General features: G+C 41.6%; 1 protein-coding gene across 1 annotated transcript in view; it reads left to right on the forward strand.

Annotated features, from left to right (window-relative positions):
* The window catches only part of znf292a (zinc finger protein 292a), a 29,013-nt gene extending 12,331 nt beyond the window's left edge, over positions 1 to 16,682 (forward strand). The window contains exons 3-8 of the mRNA XM_056296068.1: positions 4,397 to 4,475; positions 4,923 to 5,058; positions 5,193 to 5,395; positions 6,328 to 6,464; positions 6,697 to 6,838; positions 9,982 to 16,682. Of these exons, the coding sequence (XP_056152043.1) occupies positions 4,397 to 4,475; positions 4,923 to 5,058; positions 5,193 to 5,395; positions 6,328 to 6,464; positions 6,697 to 6,838; positions 9,982 to 16,176 (6,892 nt within the window). The 3' untranslated portion in view covers positions 16,177 to 16,682. The remainder of the gene's footprint in view (positions 1 to 4,396; positions 4,476 to 4,922; positions 5,059 to 5,192; positions 5,396 to 6,327; positions 6,465 to 6,696; positions 6,839 to 9,981) is intronic.
* The last annotated feature ends 626 nt before the right edge of the window (positions 16,683 to 17,308 follow it).

The raw sequence follows: 17,308 nt of genomic DNA on the forward strand, positions 1-17,308 counted from the left end.
AAAAGGGTTTTCAGTAGAGATCATTTTTCTGTCCAAACAATTTTAGGTGCAACAGCTGAGTGTATTGCTGTAAATATGGCTGCTGTGCCTCTTCAGGAGACACTGAGAATCAAAATCAAAACTTAATTCTTCATCCATTTCTAAGCATTAGTTTTTCTGCCACAGTGACATCTGCTAAACATTGTTGGACATCAGAATAAGCAAGCTTTCTACAGCTGGCTATAGAAATAAAGAAACCTTTGGAAAGTCTGGACGTTGCGGGTATGGAAACCCTATGACTAATAAGTACAGATATGGTTGAAAATTGATGTAGGTTTCCTTTTAATGACATCAGTATTCAATGATTTGTTTTATATTTACATCATATCCAGTGATGCCACATCTGATATAGTATTTATATTCTACACTGCCATTGTTACATCTCACACTGATCCTACAGTGTGAAATGATATCACAACAAGAAGGCGTTTGCCTTTTTCAATCAGAAAACCCCCCCCCACTTGAATCCATGTTGTGGACAGTGGAGGAGATGCTGGTGCCAGTGTTGCATGTGCATTGCATAGACGGAGGCTGTTGGGTGGTGTCAATTGTTGTGGTCATTGTAGTTTTCCTGTGGGACTTGCAAGACCTGATTTCAGCTCCATCGCTGATGAAAACAGAAATGAAAATCATGCACATGACTTCTTGCCAGCAGGGCGCATGGTCAGCATGAGAATGGGCGGGGGGGGGGGTATATGTCAGTGATAAATCAAAAAAGATATTTGTTGAAATGTCAGGATTGTGGCTTTGATGAAATAAAGTATTGTGTAGAAGTACTGGTTGTAAACTTTACACCTTAGTTGTAAGATGAAGAGGTATTGTCATGTAGTAAATCAATTGGGATGACTAAAACGAATACTGATAAAAATAATTTTGTCATTTTAATCTTTCTTCTCTGAACTTCATCTGTATTGTGAAGAGAACAAAGGTATTGTAGCGAATTCGAGGGGGCCACGCAACCACAGAGACTGCCGTGGCCGGGAGGCGAACCCGTATCGCCCACACCGCATGAGACATCACTAACCGCTCGACCAAAGGGTCAGACCTGCCAGCCAGCGGCCAGCGCGTCTACTTATCTATGCACGTTACATTAACCTTCTCCTTCGGGACGCGCTTTAAGCATATCAGCTTCTTCACGCCTCTGGGCGCATACGCTTCCCGATGGCCTTTACGGTCTCGCCATCCGACCGCTGCCACCAGTGTAGCGAATTCGAGGGGGCCACGCAACCACAGAAACTGCCGCGGCCGGGAAGCGAACCCGTATCGCCTGCACCGCAGGAGACATCGCTAACCGCTCGACTAAAGGGTCAGGCTCGCCAGCCAGCGGCCAGCGTGTCTACTTATCTATGCACGTTACAGTATTTTTATTTTTGCCAAAGCATCATGCTGTTTTGCTCTCACAAAGGCACCTTCATTAAGTATTTCCCTTCATGTTTTATATGGCAAAAAATGGTTAAAGGTTTTGGATGTATCTCTAACATATAAAAAACCTGAAATAAGGGGCGTCCAGGTGGCGTGGCGGTCTATTCCATTGCCTACAAACACGGGGATTGTCAGTTCGAATCCCTGTGTTACCTCCAGCTTGGTCGGGTGTCCCTACAGACACAATTGGCTGTGTCTGCGGGTGTGAAGCCGGATGTGGGTATGTCTCCTGGTCACTACACTAGTACCTCCTCAGGTCGGTCGGTCGGGGTGCCTGTTCAGGGAGGGGGAACTGGGGTGAATAGCGTGATCCTCTTACGCGCCGCGTCCCCCTGGCAAAACTCCTCACTGTCAGGTGAGAAGAAGCGGCTGGCAACGCCACATGTATTGGAGGAGCCATGTGGTAGTTTGCAGCCCTCCCTGGACCGGCAGAGGGGGTGGAGCAGAGACCGGGACAGTTCGGAGGAGTGGAGTAATTGGCTGGATACAACTGGGGAGAAAAAGGGGGGAAACCCCCCCCCCCAAAAAAAACACCCTGAAATAAAATGTGGATGAATACCATGATTTTTCTTAAATCTTGTGTGCCAATGTGTTTTTTACTATGATCAGATCTCTCTGCACCTTATACTAAGACATCTACTATTCTTTTATAATGCGCACAGAAAAGAATGTATTCACACAATAAAATAGGACAATTACAACATGTGTACAGAATCATAAGCAAATGAAAACCAAAGAAAACTTTGACATACAGAGTTAAAAAGCACCGTGAAGAGTCTACAGTAACTGTGCAGCAGTTCACATTGTGTGCCACTGAAGGCTTTCTGAAGACCTTCAGGCTGTGACAAAATAAAAATTTAGGCTGCCTCTTGGGGGAGCCTAGACATAGTTGGGAATGTTCAGCTACACAGCACACTTTACACAAGGAATTACAGAAGTTGAGCCTAATCAAGTCCATCAAAGCGTTGCACATTTTTATTTCATAATTTCAGGGGAATATTGTATGTGAATTTCCTTAGCATTTCAAAGAGCTGGTGAGGCCATTATGACCCTGTCGTTTATTGCCATTGCCATGTCATTCAGTAATTTTAACCATTTTGAAGTACTCCTATACCTGCACCATATTCTTACAACTTACAGTGGTGCTTGAAACCTTAAGAATTTTCTACATCTCTGCATAAATATGACCTAAACATCATAAGATTTTCACACAAGTCCTAAAAGTAGATAGAGAGAGAACCCAATTGAACAAATGAGACAAAAATATTATACTTGGTTATTTATTTATTGAGGAAAATGATCCAATCTATGATTAGCAGTAAATTTGAAGGTGAAATTAGAGTCAGGTATTTTCAGTCAATGGGATGACAATCAAATGTGAGTGAGTGCCCTGTTTTATTTAAAGAACAGGGATCTATCAAAGTCTGATCTTTACAACACATGTTTGTGGAAGTGTATCATGGCAAGAACAAAGGAGATTTCTGAGGACCTTTGAAAAAGCATTGTTGATGCTAATCAGGCTGCAAAGGGTTACAAAACCATCTCTAAAGAGTTTGGACTCCACCAATCCACAGTCAGACAGATTGTGTACAAATGGAGGAAATGCAAGACCATTGTTACTTTCCCCAGGAGTGGTCGACCATCAAAGATCACTCCCAAGAGCAAGGTGTGTAATAGTTGGCCAGGTCACAAAGGAACCCATGGTAACTTCTAAGCAACTAATGGCCTCTCTCACATTGGCTAATGTTAATGTTCATGAGTCCACCATCAAGAGAATACTGAACAACAATGGTGTCCATGGCAGGGTTGCAAGGACAAAGCCACTGGTCTCCAAAAAGAACATTGCTGCCCGTCTGCAGTTTGCTAAAGATCACGTGGGCAAGCCAGAGGGCTACTGAAAAAATGTTTTGTGGACAGATGAGACCAAAATAGAACTTTTTGGTTTAAATGAGAAGCGTTATGTTTGGAGAAAGGAAAACACTGCATTCCAGCATAAGAACCTTATCCCATCTGTGAAACGTGGTGGTAGTATCATGGTTTGGGCCTGTTTTGCTGCATCTGGGCCAGGACAGCTTGCCATCATTGATGGAACAATGAATTCTGAATTATATCAGCGAATTCTTAAGGAAAATGTCAGGACATCTGTCCGTGAACTGAATCTCAAGAGAACTTGGGTCATGCAGCAAGACAACAACCCTAAGCACACAAGTCGTTCTACCAAAAAATGATTAAAGAAGAATAACGTTAATGTTTTGGAAAGGTCAAGTCAAAGGCCTGACCTTAATCCAATCGAAATGTTGTGGAAGGACCTGAAGCGAGCAGTTCATGTGAGGAAACCCACCAACATCCCAGAGTTGAAGCTGTTTTGTTCGGAGGAATGGGCTAAAATTCCTCCAAGCCGATGTGATGTGCAGGACTGATCAACAGTTACCATAAACGTTTAGTTGCAGTTATTGCTGCACAAGGGGGGGGGGTCACACCAGCTACTGAAAGCAAAGGTTCACATACTTTTGCCACTCACAGATAAATAATATTGGATCATTTCCCTCAATAAATAAATGACTAAGTATAATATTTTTGTCTCATTGTTTAATTGGGTTCTCTTTATCTGCTTTTAGGACTTGTGTGAAAATCTGATCATGTTTTAGGTCATATTTATGCAGAAATGTAGAAAATTCTAAAGGGTTCACAGATTTAAAGCATCACTGTAGTAGTGAAAAGCCTTGAAAGGGGTAAAATATCCTAAATTGTACTGATTTAGGATCTTGCTCTTTATGACTGTTATCGCCATTATATTCTAAAGGGGAAAAAAGACCTTGCATCAGCATACTTTGTAAATTTTAAATTACTACACTCTTGTGTAGTGTATGTGTGCACTGTGCACACATCCTTGACCTAAATCTAGCTTTGACAAGTGATTGTATTTGATTCACAGGAGCTGTGTGGAGCTGTTGCTCTTACTGCCCCAGCATGTCCCTGGTGCCTTATGGGAGGAGTTCCAGTCCTCCATGAAGGTCAGTGTTTTCAGAGCTGTTAGTGCGCTAGATTATTTTGGGTTTCTTTTTGCAATGTTAAAAAGTCTTCATTGAACGGAGTGTTTTTTGTTTAGCATTGCATAGAAAAGCTAAGAAATTCAAAATGTGATTTGCGTTTACATTTGTATGTGATGAAAATGTACGTTGTGTTCTTGATCATTGTCAAGCTTGTTTACTGTAATGTCTCATCACCTTATCTCAAGAGCATAGAGTTCTCTCACTCTACCATCACCTTTTTAAGAATCATTCATTATGCCTTTGAATAAATCTTGAATTGTTCACATTCAAATATCAGCAACAATGCTGTAATAAGTATTTCAGACTTAATGTTGAGCCTAGGATGTATGTGATGTATTTCTAAGTTTTGGCAGATTAAGCATTAAGTTAAGCATTTTCATGACAAATGGTTATTTATCTTCTTTACAGTTGGCACACAGCCTTTTGCAAGAGAGTGGGAACACACAGCTTCGTATGCTCTCAGTTTTGGCGCAACAGGATGGCGCGTGGTCCAACCCCATTCTGAGCAGCATCCTATCCAATGAAATGCCTCAAGCTGAGAGAAGTTTGTGTCTTTTTGCTTTCATGTCTTGCTTTGATCAATCTAATTTATTATTATTGTTCCTTAAATGTATTTTTTTCTGTTATAACATTGATGTATTTTTTTTTCCTTCCCTATACCACTGTTCTGCCTGATAGTTAATGAATTTTTGGAATTGGAAGGTCCCACACTCCTAAACATGCGAGTAAAGCACCTCATTAAAATGGACAGTATCGAAAAAGCCGCTGTCCTTGCCAAGGTGTGCTCAGAGTATCAAGGATATGAAGGAAAAGGGAACTTCAAACAAACCTACTTTGTTTGCATCTGTATGACAAAAACTCAAGAGCAGCTGATGGAAGAGGTGAGTAGTGTCACACAGATGCAGTTTCTTAATACATGTGGCCCATGCAGCAACAGCTTTTTAAATCAAATTGAAATTCAATGGTGCACCGGGGAACGTAGCGGTCTATTCCATTGCCTACCAATACAGGGATCCCAGTTCGAATCCCCGTGTTGCCTCCGTCTTGGTCGGGCGTCCCTACAGACACAATTGGCCGTGTCTGTGGGTGGGAAACCGGATGTGGGTATGTGTCCTGGTCACTGCACTAGCGCCTCCTCTGGTCGGTTGGGGCGCCTGCTCGGGGGGGGACGGGGGAACTGGGGGGAATAGCATGATCCTCCCACGCGCTACGTCATCCTGGCAAAACTCCTCACTGTCAGGTGAGAAGAAACAGCTGGTTACTCCACGTGTATCGGAGGAGACGTGGTAGTCTGCAGCCTTCCCCGGATCGGCAGAGGGGGTGGAGCAGAGACCGGGACAGCTCGGAAGAGTGGGGTGATTACACGGTACAATTGGGGAGAAAAGGGGGGGGGGGTTTCCAAACATTTATGAAGAGCTATGCAATTAAAACCACTAATGATAAACTCCCTCGTTTTAGATTGTGAACCTACACAACAGAAAACTTGCCTGGGGGGCACTTGCCTGGGGGGCACTTGTCAGGTGCATTCGAAATGTATAGTTATTGAGGAAGAAGGATTTTAAATCTGACCAATTAATGTACATTTGAAAATGATGGACATCTGACATCTGTCTTGATAATGTGTGATAACAAAGAGAAAATTACTGCAAAGCTTTTAAAAATGAGGGAAATCAAGTGTATTCTAAAAGCATGTCTCATTAACCCAAACACCAATACCTCATCTCGGAAAGGAAAACCAACCAAGATGTGAAGAAGAGGAAATTTGACTGTCTCTGAACATTTGTCTGAGTATGTCTCTCTTTGTCTGTAATAGATTACATCAGTAGACTGTAAAGATGCCCTCGAGATGATCTGTAACCTGGAATCGGAGGGAGATGAGAAAGGAGCCCTGTGTTTATGCTCTGCTTTCCTCAAACGACAGATTCTCCAAGGAGATGTTTATTGTGCCTGGTGAGGATAGCAGTCCACTACTGTTTTGATGCTACACTAATTAACGATTGTGGATGAACGATTTCAAATTAATGGTTCAGTTCATTCTAACCCAGTCTGAAGCTATTTCTGCAATAATAAAACGGTACCATCCTAGTCATAACTATGCAATAACATTCACTGGTTTTGAATTTTCTGTGAACTTTACTTTTTCAGAAACTTTCAATGGTTCTGTTCATATCTTCTTGTCTAGGGAGCTCACACTGTTTTGGAGTAAGCTGCTGATGCGTCTGGAGTCATCTGCTGATGCATTTCTCAGCCAGAGCAAAAAAATGGCTCTTCTTTGCAGCAGTGTCTGTCACATTCTCTTCCTTATCAAAGTAATCCAAAATGAGGTAAACAACAATAACCTGATTTCCCAACACTCACTTAAATTAGGTTGTCACATCTTTGTTTTAAATAAGGGATGGACTGATCTTTTCAGCCAATGATCGGAATCATGTGATAAAACTGAAGATCTGTACAATCTTCCATTGACCAATTGTTTAAAAATAACTCCAATTACATCCTGTCAATCAAAAGGGAAAAAAGACATAGCTAGTTAGACTCCTAAGTTATGCATCTCATGTAAATATGGAAAAAGAAATAGACTGAGCTGTGAAAAAGGGAGGTACTTTTGTAAAACCTACCTCATATACTAACAAAGTAGGTTATGATCAATGATGAGTTAACTGTGAACCTTATTGTGTACGGAATACAGTAATCAGTTTAAGTGAAAATGTTCATACCAGCTACTTTCTGTTTTAGTCTTTATTTATAACTGAGAACAGTTATTCTAAATTTAAGGGTTAGTAAAGAATATGTACCATATTTCCAGGACTATAAGTCACGCCAGAGTATAAGTCGCACTCAGCAAAAAACACATTGTTGTGAGGAAAAAAGCATATATAAGTCGCATTTATATGGTGGTATAGTATAGAGTCCTGTATGGGACTGTTTTCTTAATCCCGCTCCCACTGGATTTCTGACCGTTACCGCTCACTCCCGCAATGCGCGTGTTCAGTCCCATCTGCACTCGTAAACATTCTGATCATTCACGCCTGCACAATGAAATTCCATAGATTTTGGTTTCTCCCTTCCTGCAGTGAAAACACGTTAGTTTACTGTGTAGTATCGATAAAGTGATTCATACCTGTCAGTAATGCGTTCTAGTGCATAACTGCATTCATACTATTGCAATGATTAGTTATTCTAGTGCAATAAGTACACCTATTCTAGGGCAAAATTACATGGTACTTATTTATTTTACTTATTACTTTAGAACGTGTTGTTGGCTACGGTCGTTTGTTTTGCTGAGGTTGTTTTATTTTGTTTCGTTTCCCTGTCTTTTAATGCGCTGATCAGCGTTGTATTCTGTATGATGACAATAAAGGCTTGTTATTCTATTCTATTCTATGTCAACAAAGCCTTTTCCGGCGATGAAGTCATACAGCTGAATGTCTCTACAGCAAAGCGCAACACATTTCTCGGTAGTATCTTCTTTAATATGTGCAGGAAGAAGTCTTTTATCTTTGAAGGAGAGCTAACTTTGACGGGGGAGAATGGAGCAGGTATGTCACCTCAACCCGGAGGTGCCAGATTTGTGCTCGCTGCAGATCAATACTTCTGCAAATTTGTCGCAATTAATAAAGTCCAGTTCATTTCCATCTTTGTCAGTAATTGAGAAAATTTTCCAAATGTCAGACTTGCCTTGCTTTCCTTTTTTATTTAAATTACCAGCTTTGATCTTCTTTTCAACTTAATTTCTTGACTCCATCCTTCTGGTTAGTGCTAGCTAAGTCGCGGCACCCGCAGTATAATTTTTGACCGCCTGCTCCAACCCACAGCAAAGTTAAAACCATCCGCTTCCGCGAGATTTACCCAATCCAGTCCTTTAGTACAGTATTTTCAATTGAGTCACAAAATTAAAGTGCTACCTTAGTTGAATATTCATCTGACAAAAATTACATTGTTTAGGTCGCTTTGAAATGTAAGTCACAGGACCAGCCAGACAAGTAAAATAATGGCAACGTATAGTCTGAGAAATATGGTAACTGATGATTCTCATTTGAGTCTTGGTTTTTTTCTTTTTTTCTTGTTTTTATTATCCAACAGTTGGTTTTCATGTGCCTGTCAAATACAAAATAACTGCACTTTATTTTCCACATTTCATGAAAACATATTCAGCTGGAGTAATGCACTTCAAACCTGCATTAAGTTGGGCGTCTAGGTAGTGTAGCGGTCTATTCCGTTAACTACCAACGCTGGGCTCGCTGGTTCGAGTCCCCGTGTTACCTCTGGCTTGGTCAGGCGTCCCTGCAGACACAATTGGCTGTGTCTGCGGTTGGGAAGCCAGATGTGGGTATGTGTCCTGGTCGCTGTACTAGTGCCTCCTCTGGTTGGTTGGGGTGCCTGTTCAAGGGGGAGGAGGAAATGGGGGGGAATAGCGTGATCCTCCCACATGCTACGTCCCCCTGGCGAAACTCCTCACTGTCAGGTGGAAAGAAGTAGCTGGTGATTCCACATGTATCGGAGGAAACGTGGTAGTCTGCAGCCCTCCCTGGATCGGCAGAGGGGGTGGAGCAGCTACCGGGTTGGCTCGGAAAATAGGGTAATTGGCCAAGTATAATTGGGGAGAAAAAGAAGGGGAAAAAGCCACCAAAAAAAAAAACCCCCACATTAAGCAATATTTTTGATATTAATGAATCAAATGACTCTGTAATGTGAAAGGATTGCTAGTACTGCTGATCCCACGGAGAATCAACACCACCATCTAGTTTTCCTTTTACTTTCAGCACATTGTTTGGTTTTGGCTTTCTGGCAACGTGCACCTAACTTTTTCTCTGGCCAAGCCCCCTGCCATTACAGTGGATAAGTCCCTCGCAACTGCCAGGTTTAGCGTGCAATCTAGGATGCAACTCACAGAGAAGAGAGGAAGCAAGCGTGATAACAGAAATATGTGTGACGTTAGCAGGTTCTTAGGCTAACATGTTAGCAAACAACAGCATATTTACACATCCTTAAAAAATAGAGCAACTCTGTATTCAGTCCTTGTTATCTAGCTAAAAACATGGTTTGCAAGCACACTTGCACTTCGGCCATAGTAGACAGGAAGGGAGGGGTGGGAAGAGACTTAGCTGAGAGGGTCTTTCGGAATCCCTGTAGCACCACCATCTGACCTCTAGCAGTCATAAATCACTTAATGCAGCGTTAATTTGGATGAATATAAAGAAATGTCTTAAAAATAATGATCATTAATAGAAAAGTGATTTTTTTTTGCAAGATCAGTGTGTGGGTATCTCTTTTTCAAAACTACTAATTTCTGTCTGTTGCACCTGCTCAGGATAGCTTCGGAGGTCCAAAATTATTTTCTCTAAACAGTTGAACATAAAATTTATGGACGCAGAGTCACCAATTGGTATCAGCGTTGGCTGATGTTTTTCTAATCAGTTTTTTTCTTTTAATTTCTATTGTTCTATTTGCTTGTTTCCCCCTGTAGGTTGGAGAGGTGGGGCTTCCAGTTTGTGTTGAGATGTGCATTCAGGCACTGAAAATGACCTCCAATGACCATAAGGACACCAAGTCAACCATCTGCAAAACTATTTACTGCCTCTTACCATCTGATCTTGAGGTTAAGCGTGCATGTCACCTGACTGAATTCCTCCTTCAGCCCACTGTTGACTCTTACTATGCTGTAGAGTCACTTTACAATGAACCCGACCAAAAGCCTGAGGAAGAAGGGAGTCTCCCAGTGCCCAATTCTTTACGGTGCGAGTTACTGCTGGCCTTGAAGACACAGTGGCCTTTTGATCCTGAGTTCTGGGACTGGAGAACGCTGAAGCGCAACTGCTTGGCATTAATGGGCGAGGAGGCAGCCATAGTGTCATCTATTGACACTCTCAATGACACAGATGAACAGGAGGAGGAAAGCTCTGTTGGCAAGGCTCCTGAGTACCGGGACCTCGAGGACTTTCTGTTAAACACAACGAATGAGCTGAATGAAATCACAGATGAAAGGGAGAAAAACAGAGAGGCCAAAAAACTGAGAGAGCAAGGGTTTGTGTCTGCTCGATTCAGAAACTGGCGAGCTTACATGCAGTATTGTGTTTTGTGTGACAAAGAGTTTTTAGGTCACAGAATTGTTCGCCACGCCCAGAAGCATTTTAAAGATGGGATGTATTTATGTCCAATTTGTGCCGATAGTTTTGAAAGTAGGGAAATTTTAGAGCCACATGTAGCATCCCATGTAAAGCAATCGTGCAAAGAGAGACTAGCTGCAATGAAGGCTGCTAGGAAGGTGAGCAAACCACTTCAGTCCCCTAAAAGTCCATCTAAAAATGTAAAGGTTGTTTCCAAGACAAACATCAGTCCAGTAAAAATTGATTCCTCAATTGGCAACCATACCAGTTCTGATACACCAGTAAGTACTAATCCTCTTAAGCAAGCTTCAACTGAGACACAGATAAGCCAAGATTGTTTCTGTCCAGTTCAAAATTGTTCAAAAGCGTTCAAGTTTTTCCGTAATCTCATGGCTCATGTCAGATGCCATAAGGATGATGAAGAGGCAACACGTTTTCTGGAGATACAAAAGCAAAAAGTAGTGTGCCAGTACTGCAGACGGCAGTTTGTGAATGTCAAACATCTGAATGATCATTTGCAAATGCACTGTGGCACCAAACCTTACATCTGCATACAACTAGATTGCAAGGCCAATTTTAACTCAAATTCAGAACTCCTCATGCACCGAAAAACACATTCAGAATTCAAAGCACAGTGCATGTTCCCCAATTGTGGCAAAGTTTTCAGTGAGGCTTACCTGTTATATGATCATGAAGCTCAGCATTATCTCACATACACCTGCCAAATGGATAACTGTGGAAAGATTTTTTACTCACAGTCTGAATATATGTCTCACCAGGAGAATCATGGTGCAAATGACATCGTCAGCAATGTCCCCCCAACAAATGAGAACCCTCTGGATCCCTCAAAATTTGAGTCCTTAACCCAGAGTAGCCCTAAAAAAGAAGATAAATGTTCAGCTTTTGTTCGCCTTGAACGAATTGATACAGAGGCATATATGAAAGATGGCTCGAAGGAAAGCACATCACCATCCATGTCACCATCAGTTACAAAGGATCCTGGTCCTGTAAGAGTGAAACACTCAGTTGAAAGCATGCTGAATTTAGCTGCATATTCTGGAACAAAACCAGATGAATGCTATACTCCACTAACAAATGCACCTCCAGTACCAGAAGTTATGAAACTAGCACTTGATGTCCCACAGCAGCACCACAACATTTCTCCACAAGGTGAGAATCTTCCTATGTACTTGATACCTTGTGCAGAAAGTCCTGTGGCTGATCAGCTGACAGAGGGACCTAATAATGGAGATGCTCAAGTGTCCCAGAAAGCGGTACCAGAAATTATTTCACCAGCTCAGATAAAGACGGAAAACCCTTGTTCATTTCAAGGGTATCCTCAAACCACACCCACTGTAACTGGCAATGAGGAGAACATGCATTGCTGCCCATTCAAGGACTGTTCACGTGCATACAGCACAAACAAAAGTCTCTCCAGGCATGTAAAGAAGCAACATCCAGAAATATTTGAAGACTGGAAACTGGCCAAAAAATTCAACAAAGTGACTAAAATTACAGCAAAGAAAATGTCAACTATGGGGAAAGCTTTGCCTAGTGAGACACAGAACCAAAGGGACAGGCCAACAAATCAGCTCTCACCGCTATGCAACAAAACTGGGATGGAGCAGATGGATTACCCAGTTGGATGCTCAAGCTCACCTGCCCCATGTTATCCTGGCCCTATGGATCCAGTGCCTATCACTCCAATGGTGAATCCCACCCTATATCCATCATGGGGAAGCCCAGCCAATTCTGCCGGACTAATGCAGTCGGATATGTCCCAGTCTTGGTCTTCACCCCCCGCGAATAACTGCTATACAAATGCCTTCAACATAAATGACTACCCATCCAGGAGCTATGCTCCATGGCAGGCAGACCCTTATCAAACCACAACCTCTCTTGGTTCTGAAAAAGACCCTTCACTGGCAGCTATTCATGGTGGCACAATGTCACATGTTACTTCAGATTCAAGTTTGATGTCTCAATATGTATCTAGTTCTCTAATGCTTGACAATGGGGGGCAAATGCACAATGGAGGGCACCAGTATGGGCTTATGCATCCGGAGGTCAGTGGAGACAGTGTTGATGTGAGGAAAAACGATCCCAGTATAACAGACCAGCTGAGTAATAACAACAGTAGCTCAACAGTTGATAGCCTTCCTGGTGGAAGTTACCACACTCCATATGCTCAGAATGCAAATTCTAGTTTTACTCCAAGGTCATCATTGGACATGTTTATGAAGTATCTGAGCCCAGAGGCCCAAGTTGCACTAAAAGCTACAACTGAAATCACTAAAACGGAGAACATGACAACCCCTGGTTATGATCAGATTGACAATTCTGTGGATGGTATGCTTAGTCCACACACAGCCATTCACACTGATTTCCCTTATGAAGAGGACTCTAACAATGTTGAAAATGAAGTTAACCTTTCAGATGAGAAGTTTGGTGAGTTGGAGGTGCCGAAAGGAAAACGAAACAGGCTAAGCAAGAGAACTAAATGGCCAGCTATCATAAAGGATGGCAAAGTCATTTGCAGAAGATGCTTTAGAGAGTTTACAAGCACCAAGTCTCTTGGAGGCCATTTATCAAAACGATCACAATGTAAGCCCTTAGATGAAGTTGACCTGACAGCTGACCTGCCCACGTCATTTCTTGATTTTCTCAATGACCCTCATGTCCCTGATACAAATGGAACAATATACAACATGTCAAATGGAGATTTCTCACAGGAAAGCTGTTGCCTGACCACTCTGACATCCCAAGTGGAAATGAAACAGGAACCCCAAAGTACAATTACATTGGACTCCTATGCATCAAACACTTTTTCCTCTGTTTGCACTGAAAACCAGCCCAGTCAAACAAAATGTGATCAAGCAGAGAAGGGTATAGAATTGGCTAATCAAGCCCTCCCTGCAACTTACCAAGAGGATCACTTAATGGAAATTTCAAAGGCTTTTCAACGGTTGGATTTGATTGAGGCTGCACAAGAGAAAATGCGGGAAAACATTGCCTTACAGCAAAATGTTAGTTATAGTGATCCAATCTCTGATGTTGAAAAAAATAAGGCGTTGAAATCAAAAGAGAAAAAGGATGACAAACAACGTGAAAAGCTTCTCAAGCCCTTCAAGTGTGATCAAGAGGATTGTGAGTATTCCTTCATGACAAAAGAGGCATTATTCAAACACCTGAGTAAGATGCATGATTTTTCCCATGAGATGATAGAGGAACTGAAAAGAACCCCACTCAAACTATCGCCATATCATTGTCAAATCTGCTCCAAAACATTTACCAGAACTACAGGTTTGAGAATCCACTATGAAAAAGTCCATCGCTTATCAAAATCCGAGATGCAGAGGCTAAAGATTAGTGCTCGTAATAGGCGTTCATTCAGACTTTCCAAAAATGAGGCATATAGCACCCGTGTAACCACTGAAGTTAATACTAGTCGAATGACAAAATCTTTATGTTCAGTACCTGCCATAAAACAGGAGCCACTTGACTGTGCAATTGAACCACAAAAAGACAATGAGAACATTTCCAGGCTTTCTGAAACCACCATTGCAGGAGATGCTGCAGAAGAGAGCCTCACACTTGAAGTATCAACTGTTACACAACTGCCATCACCTCAAAATTATTTGAGTGACAGGCCATTGTGTGAGATGACAATACCATCAATGCCTGAGCAAGCCCCAGAGGAGCCTAAAGAATCAGAAGTGAACCAAACACCTGAGTTGAAAGAGAAACTCAAGTGTGAGGTTGGCACAGTATCAACGCAGCAAGGAAAAACGGATACATCATCTTCAAGTAATGTCAAAGAACCAGCCTCCAGACAGCCTGTTTTATCATCCCCAGAGAAACCAAGCAGTTCTAAAAACACACCAACAAAGGATGAGCCTCAGAGGAGGGAGAGACCACAGAAGAAGTTGGGACTCAAAATGTGTGATGCAGACAATACCTTCAGTCCATATAGACCATATCGCTGTGTCCATGAAGGATGCACTGCCGCTTTCACCATTCAGCAAAATCTGATCCTCCATTATAGGGCTATGCATCAGGCTTCCCTGCCTGCAAGCAAACCAGAAATTGATATTGAAAAGGTTGTTATAAGTGAAGAAGAGAGCATAAGCAAAGATAAGGAGGTCAGGTGTCATGTGAAAGATTGTTCAAGAGTGTTCATGGGAGTCACCAGGTTAGTGCAGCATTACCTTTTACTTCACAAATTTACCCGTGATAAAGCCACTGCTATGATGGCCAACATGAACGTAGGGACATTCAATTGTGACCGATCAGAGTGCTCTCTCCCCTTTGACTCTGTGGACAAGTATATAGAGCACATCAAGAATTATCACAAAGAAATTGCCATTTCTGAGAGTGGTACCGTGGATACAACTTTCAAGTGTGAGTATGAGGGATGTGACCGTGTCTACACTACAAAATCAAACCTCCTTCGCCATCTAATAAAAAAACATGATTACGTGTATGATCCTAAAAGCAGTGATGGTAGAAGGTCCAGATCAGTGGGACTGTTCTGTGGGATCAACAATGGGAAAGAGAATGTGGAAAGCAAATTCAAGGTAAAGAAGAAAAATGCCAAGAAAAAAGATGCCAAGTCCATGGAGCATTGGACAAACTTTGGAAAGCCCACACTGAAATCCCATGAAGAGGCATCAGCCATGTGCACCAAGAAATCCTCCTTGCAGTACCCTTGCATGATCATAGGCTGTGATGCAGTGGAACGGGCTGAAAGGAACATATTTAAACATTACGCCACTCATGGCCTCACAGAGAGATACATTGAAGACCAGAGAAGTCAGTTCATATTCTGCAAAAAGTATTCTCGGTCAAGGTTTAAAGATGCAAACAAATCAGAAGGCATGTCATCAAGCTCCTCTGAGGAGACAGAACTGGAAGAGAGTGAAACAGAAAGTGCAATGACCATTGGTCAGAAGACAGAGGAGACAATGGATAGAATCATTCAAGATGACAACAAGTTGTCTAATGATGAAAGTTCAGAATCTCAAGCTTCCACAGGGACAGAGGGGGGAAATAAGAAGGGCCGTCCCAGAAAACCTGCACATCCAACACCAGCTTGTTCGGAAAGGATGCAGACTCTAAGGAATCGTTCGACTGTTAACAGTTCAAGAGAAAACTCAAATCCTGGTACACCTGCAGCTCAAGAACAGTGTGATGAGGGAGTAATGCCAGGGTCATTCAAGCCTTTAGGACTCGAGGATTCATTCCTTAAGTTTTTGGAAACCTCGGAGTCGACTCACTCTTCCAAGCGAAAATTAAGTGATAGATCTAGTCTTGAGTTGCCGTCCAAAAGGCAATATACTCTTAAACAAAAATCTATTAAGAGTAAACTTTGTGACGAATTAAGTGACTGTGAAAATCTCGTAGACTTCAGAAACCCCCTCAATCTCAAGTCAGTGAGCAATGTTAAGATTGTTATGGATAAAACTTTTTCAGATGGTGCTGACCTTTTGCTAAAGCAGCTACAAGATATGAGGCCGATAGTTATAATAAAAAAGTGGCTTTATAGTGGATCATAGCCTGATGTTATATTTTCAACTTATTCTCACTCAGGATTTGAGAAAGTAACATGCTGCAGAATGGTTTGTTGTTAGTGCATCAGATTTCCAGCTATTCACAGTTGTGGTCACGGCTAAAGATGAAATGGCCTATTTTGTACTTATAAAATATACGTCTTGGATGATTTTAAGTATGTATGTTAGTTATAATAACCAGGTAATCTATAGGGCATAGATTTTAGAAACATGTTTGTATTTATGATGCTTAGTATTGAAGATGTTTTTTTTTCTTTTGCTAAATTGAGACTTTTAAAGAAAATCTATGTTTTTATATATCCCTATGGGATTTCAAGTTTTGTTTGTATTTATTTCATCCTTTTTAAACACTAGTAGGCCTATCTGTAATATTTACATGTCTTCCACAAAGTGTTCAATAAAATGTAACTGGTCCTTTTCTAAAATTCAGTCTGCAGATCTTTTGTATTGCATGTATCCTTAGTTATTTATCACCAATCTTTTTTTTTTGTCATTGCATACGTTAACATTTTATAGGTTTTGAAGCCCTATGCATTGTTTCTACTTGGACAGACACGTTCTAGGACTAGTTGGGCTAATTGTGCCAGATACTATTAAATGATGCTTGTAAAAATTGAAGACGAGTCAGTCATATCTATAAAAGAAATATGCAGTATATAATATCTAGCACAGGGTAATAGTTGACTTCAAGGCAATCATACAGTAATTTCATAGGATACTGCTCTCTACAGTGTGCATGTAAATATTTAAAGGATGGCAGATAACCTGTTACAGGAAGATCCGCCGGTTCTAATCCCAGGACTCACAGGGTTACTCAGGTTTGGCCCAGGCCGACAACCAGAGTTGCCTGTATTATATGAGCCCAGATAGCCAGTGTCTTTTGGCCCATTGCAGGGCAGTCCATTCCAACTGACTGCAGCGGTACTGATCTGTGATCCTCTGGGCAACGTAGACATCCAAATGACAAATTTCCATTTGTATGAATAAAATGTAATTTAATACCAGCTGAACACCCGTTGTGTTTTTTGCGTGGGTAAATCTGGAAATACTAAATTCATAGATGAATTTAGTATTTCCAGAATGCTAAAATGTCCCCTCTAACTTGAGACAACGTTAA

The sequence above is a fragment of the Lampris incognitus genome, chromosome 16 (assembly GCF_029633865.1).
Source record: "Lampris incognitus isolate fLamInc1 chromosome 16, fLamInc1.hap2, whole genome shotgun sequence".
Classification (NCBI taxonomy): Eukaryota; Metazoa; Chordata; class Actinopteri; order Lampriformes; family Lampridae; genus Lampris; species Lampris incognitus.